Source organism: Chaetura pelagica, unplaced genomic scaffold (assembly GCF_000747805.2).
Source record: "Chaetura pelagica isolate M959 unplaced genomic scaffold, ChaPel_1.0 scaffold135, whole genome shotgun sequence".
NCBI classification, from domain to species: domain Eukaryota; kingdom Metazoa; phylum Chordata; class Aves; order Apodiformes; family Apodidae; genus Chaetura; species Chaetura pelagica.
In genome coordinates, this window is record NW_009953649.1 from 604494 (window position 1) to 610194 (window position 5701).

At 38.6% G+C, this 5701-nt stretch overlaps 1 protein-coding gene across 1 annotated transcript in view; it reads left to right on the forward strand.

Moving 5' to 3' along the window:
- FBXO5 (F-box protein 5) overlaps positions 1-5394 on the forward strand; it is an 8464-nt gene extending 3070 nt beyond the window's left edge. The window contains exons 2-5 of the mRNA XM_009999960.1: positions 1120-1853; positions 2156-2246; positions 3547-3708; positions 5143-5394. Of these exons, the coding sequence (XP_009998262.1) occupies positions 1132-1853; positions 2156-2246; positions 3547-3708; positions 5143-5394 (1227 nt within the window). The 5' untranslated portion in view covers positions 1120-1131. The remainder of the gene's footprint in view (positions 1-1119; positions 1854-2155; positions 2247-3546; positions 3709-5142) is intronic.
- Positions 5395-5701: the final 307 nt, after the last annotated feature.

Consider the following 5701-nt stretch of genomic DNA (forward strand, 5'->3'; position numbering starts at 1 on the left):
GGGGCGGGGGGCTGGGGGCCGGCCGTGGCGCCCCAAAACGCAGGGTGGGGGGGAACTTGTCCTAGTTCTGCCGGGTTTTAGCCCAAAAGCTCCTCTGCTCTGCTTTCTCTGCAAGCCATGGGGGGAGGGGGAGAAGGAGGCTTAGCGAGGGCTGGCATCCCCCCCGGTTCACTCTCACTGTACAAAGCCATAACCGAATTTGCGCCTTTCTTCCCTTAAACGTGCTTACGAAGAAGGGATTTTTCTCTGAAACGCTAAAGAAAAATATTTTTCTAATACTTTTTCCAAAATTAGTGGATGTGCTGAAATTTCTTAGAGTATCTGCTTAAATGGAGGAGCTAGGGTTTTTTTTTTATACGGATTGCAAAGCATTTTGAAAATTACTTTCCCCTTGGATTTAAGGCTTGGAGATGGCTTCCTTCTGCCCTTCAGCCTGCGCCCATCCCCCCCGATTGTTAATACCGATAGCACCACACTTCGGGGCGGGAGGGGGAAGAAACGGGGCATGAAAAGCTCGGTCTCCATATAATATCTATCGACCTCCCACCCTCTTTAAATGGTGGTTGTAAGTAAGTCATATTCCACTTTGATCGTTGTTTCAGGGTCGCTGACTTCCATTGTGATTTGCGCGTGCATGCGAGCTCTCCCGCTTTTCCTGTGCCAGCCAGACTTCTCCCCTTCTAAAAATGCCAGATACCTGGCGGCATCAGCAACATTGCCTCCGGCCTTAGATGCAAAGATCAAGTTGTTCTGGCCTGGCTTTACTCCTGCATGGGCCTGCTGTCACTCATGGTCCCTCTGCCATTGGTGTCCCTAGCAGGAAACACAAGTGTCCCGGGCATTTGGAGCCACTGCTGTGTCCAAAAGTAATCTATACTCGTGGAGTGGTGACAAAGTAAATCTGCCGGTCAGTTTTCTCAGTTATATGCAGCATAAAGGTCTATTTTGGAGAAGATCTCCCATAGGATCAAATCCTTAATTCCACTAGTTACTTGTCTTTTAGACACTAGAGGGTGACTCAGATAAAAGCTAAAAATTCCTTATGTGATTGGTTCTTTGTAAGAAAAAGAGTGTGATGCAGTTTATGTTGTGTTGTAATACTGTCCTTGTTTTTTACAGGATATAAACAAAATGAAATCAAACATAAACCACTCTTTCAAGATGAAAGGTAATTTTGATTGTACATGTCCTTGTGCTGGGTACGCACCATTGAAGTCTACTGTGGAGAAAACAAGGCTGGAAGAATCCTGCTCCTTGAATTATGAAAAAGGCCTTTCTAAAAGCTGTGCTGAAAAGCATCAGAAAGTGCTCCTTAGTGACTCATACCACGTGGCCACCAGAAATCTAGATCTTGAAGATGAAGGACAACCTGTACATAACAAAGAAAACAAACAAGTAACTGAGAGACTTGATGAAGATAGTTATGAAAAGGAGGCACTGGAAAACAGTAAATCTAATGAGGACAGTGGTTATTCCTCTATGTTAAGTAATCAATACGCTGATGTGATAGAACATGAGGATAGTACGCCTTTGGCTGGGAATCTCTGTGGCACACCAAAGCATTGTCTCATGAAGAACCAAAACCAAGCACAGTTTTCAAAGAAGACTTTGTTGCCAGTAATTCATTATGAAGAAATGGTTTGTTCAACTTTGAAAAAAAGTGGTAGAAGAAATCTCAAGTCTTGGGCTGCGATAGACAGAATTGCTTTTAGGGGAGAGGTTGAACTTTGTAACCTAATTGGAAAGAAAATGGGACTAGACAGAATAGACATTATTGGAGAGCTTTTCCAAAAGAACCTGAAGCATATATTAGCAAACATCTTAAGGCGTCTTGGTGAGATGGATTTAATAAAGTAAGTATATTGATCTCATTGTAAACAACCTAATCAGGTGGCTTAGTGTTTCTGATATGGGGCTTGTAGCATTGACAAAGACAATGGATAGTATTATGTATTCATATATTAAAACATTAACTGTCTATGTAAGCTATGGTATATATGGACAATGTGTCTTTTCCTTAGAAGGCAAATTAAAGACTACAACTGTAAACACATCCCATCTTCTAAATTAAGGATTACATAGTTTTTCCTAGTGTTAAATAAAGAGTTATTTTCTTGCCTAGGAGATCACTGATATAATTGTTTTGCCATTGCAGTTTTGCCAAAGTCAGCCCTACATGGCTGAAGATTCTCCAAGAAGATAAATGGATTTTCCAAATGTATAGTAAAGCTGTGAAAAACCTTTTGGTAAGTTTCCATACTTGTTGGCTATTCCAAGCCTAGACCATCACTTCTTTCTATTTCAGGTCTCCTCCAGGTTTAAGAGACTGCAGAATAGTTTCTTAGATTTAGATATTGTCACTGGATTGTCCTAGTTTGTCCTGTTAGGATGTCCTGTCTCAAATATTGCCAGTCACTTCACTAGCTAGTGCATAGGCTGTCCTTGGAGCCTAAGGAAGGTAGACTGAGAAGGTTACCCAAGGAGAAATACAGATGTTCTTAGGAGCTTCCACATATCCTGTGTCATAGAGGAAGGCAGGAAGGAGAGGATCAGTTCCAGCACTTGCCTGCTGGGCAAGCCCCCAAGGCTCTCAGCAGAGGCTTGCTTACTTTGGCATCCCCAGTGATCCAGAGGGGAGAGAGCCCAAGAGAAAATAGTTGGCTGTGCGACTCCAGTTCTATTCTCTGCTTATGCTTTCTAGCAACAGTCTGAAGTGTGATGTGTTTGCCACAGAAAACTAAACAGCTTTTGTATTATGAGGTACTTCTAATGCTTATTTGTTCCATGAAATAAAAAATGCAAGTTCCAACCACATTACCATGGCATCTTATCCAGACAAGACTCTTAAAACACTTGGGGTGTTTTTTTGTTTTCCTTAAGAGACAATGGAACAAGGCTTAGAATCTGCTACAGAATAAGGTACTCAACTAGTTTGAATTTTCTATAGCATTATATGGCACTAGCCTGTTGGGATGAAACAGATGAACACCACTGAACATTAATCCCAAAAAGTCTGATTTCCTCCCTGTTATCGTATGTTTTTTTAATCTGAACTGCAAGCTTAGAAAATTGGTAGGAGATGTTTGTTTCTCAAAAAGAGAAGTTAAAGCATCCCTGTTCACCATGGAGAATTAGAAATATTGCTTTGAACTTTGAAATGTTGCGGTGACTAGGTTACATTCAGTGCCTAAATGAGTAATAATGTGTTCATATAGAAGTAAGCTGCATTATATAATAGATGACTGGTTTTGATGTTCTGAGCTAGGGGTCAGTTCTGTGCATTCTTAGCAGTAGTGGCTGAGAAAGATAAGGTAAATATAACATGCTCCTTGGTATGATGTTTTATTACTGGAAATAATAAAAGCAGGTGATCCTGCTCTAGCAGGGACTTAAATGATCTTCAGAGGTCCCTTCCAACTCTGACCACTCTGTGAAACATTTGTGGCCAGGAAGACAGATGAAAAATGAGTTACTGATTCCTGTTAAACAAAAAGTCACTATTGGAAGTCTCTTCTCAAATATCCTTCTTGTTTTTCTCTTCATTAGAATGGCACTAAGGCATCAGAAGATGCTGGAACAAGGGAGTATTGTCTCTACCGGGTGGCTTTAACTTCCCTTCAGAAAGCAATCCCACCAAAGAATTTAAATAAAAAAGGTACCAGATCCAAAGCATCTAAGAATCACACCAGGCTCATGGAGTTTTCTGAGGTAACTGGTGATTTCCATTAATCTTTAATTTCTCACATGCACACTCATCTGGCACACCATCAGCTTGTAAGGAGTATTTCTGAAAGTAGTACCTCCAATCTGAAGTACTTTGCAACTCTTATTAGTATGGCTGTCAGATTTTGCTTTGAGGCTATTTAAAAACAATATAGAAATTAAGTGGAGAATGTTGATAAACTGAGATGTTTTACTTCCCCCTGACCCGGGGTATCTTTTACCCTTGGCTTAGTGTGGCTCTTTTTGCTTATATTTTGGCTTCAATCAGACATGAAAATATTTAGGTATATACTATTAGTTTTTATGGGCTTATAATTGGTCACACTATCCACACAAGCAATTCTACAAAAACTATCAATTTTTCTTCAATGCTTATGGGCTTCTTTATTTTTTTAAGATCAAAGACTAAGTAGTTCTTTTTTATAAATTAAACAAATTAATAAGTCCTGTCTATTCTGTGCTTTTTCAACTACTTGTCTTGACATTGAAATAGGTTTTTAACTACATAGTTGTGATGTGTCACACATTTGGAGTTGTCAGCAACTGCTACAGCCTAAGTTTCCCTTCACCTTGTTATTTTTCATAAGCTTGTTTTTCTGTATTTAAGTGCAGGTCTACATTGCAAGGGTCTTACAAGACTCGTAAAAAAGTTTATTGAAAGTAATTGCTAACTAGAAGAAGTTGTTGCACTCAAACTCTGAAGTCTTATTCTGCAAATTGGTGCAATGAGGAGATATAATCACACTGGGAAGTGTGATCAAGCTTCTCCAATACATTTGAAATCTGAAAGTTCAACGTACACTGAAGTCAGTTAATTTTTTTCCCTGATAAACATACATGTCTATACACACACATTTATAGATTATAAAATATTTAGATTTTAACAATTGAGTTATATAGGCGTTATAGAGGTCTACAATTTTCTAATGGTAAGTTATCTGGTTTTGTGTCAAATATTAATTGGAGAGAAGTAGGAATTGTATTCATTGGGTGTCTCAAGCAGAGTGCCTCACAGCTGAGATTTCTGAACACATTCCTTGCTTTTCAAATATGTTAATTATTTAAATGGCATTCCTAATTTTTTTTAATTGAAGTTAACTTAAGCACTGTCCTTAGATGAGGTTTGGAAGATTCTGCTTTTTCTAACTGCTTTGCATTTAATCTGTTTGACCTTGAAATTTAAAATACAAATATTTTAAAATTGACTATCTCTATTTCAGTCCAAAGTACCTGCAGTTATAGACAGATTATTCCTCTTCAATCTCCATCAGAATTTGATACAATCAGAATTAGACTAAATTTGTAAGCTATCTCTCAAGAGTAGACAAAGTTATAATATGCTTTGTAACACTTAAGAGAATATCAGGAATGTGTATTTACCTCCCACTCATTCTTTTCTTTATATGTTTTTTCCAACAGGCTGCCAAGACCTTAAAAAACTCTGAAAGCCTTAAAGTCTGTCATCGCTGTGGCTTCCCTGCAAAATATGACTCCTTTCTAGAAAGAGCAATATGCAATCGTGAAAGTTGTGGCTTTGACTTTTGCACTAAGTGCCTGTGCAACTATCACAAGTCCAGTGACTGTATGAGTGGCAAACCAGTGAAAAGCAGCTTGAAGCTAGGGCCGCTACCTGGGACTAAGAAAAGCAAGCAGAATCTACGGCGACTATAATCCCTCCATCTCAATACAGATTGTCAGATATTCCCTCACATGTTTTTTCAGTATATGAAGTTACCCATGCAGAAAACCAAACAAAAAAATGCTTTCTACATTAAAAAAGTTAACTTTGTTGTTCCCCTATACTTCTTACTCAGGTTCATATTCCGAGGAATCATCACAAATATATTTTATAAAGTCTCACTAATTTGGTAAGCCTTACTAATTTGAAAGAAAGTTTTGGATATGAATTTTAACATTTTAAATATTGTCCCAACAATCTGCCTGTTGTCTTCCAGTTATCAAAGCACCCCTGAATAAT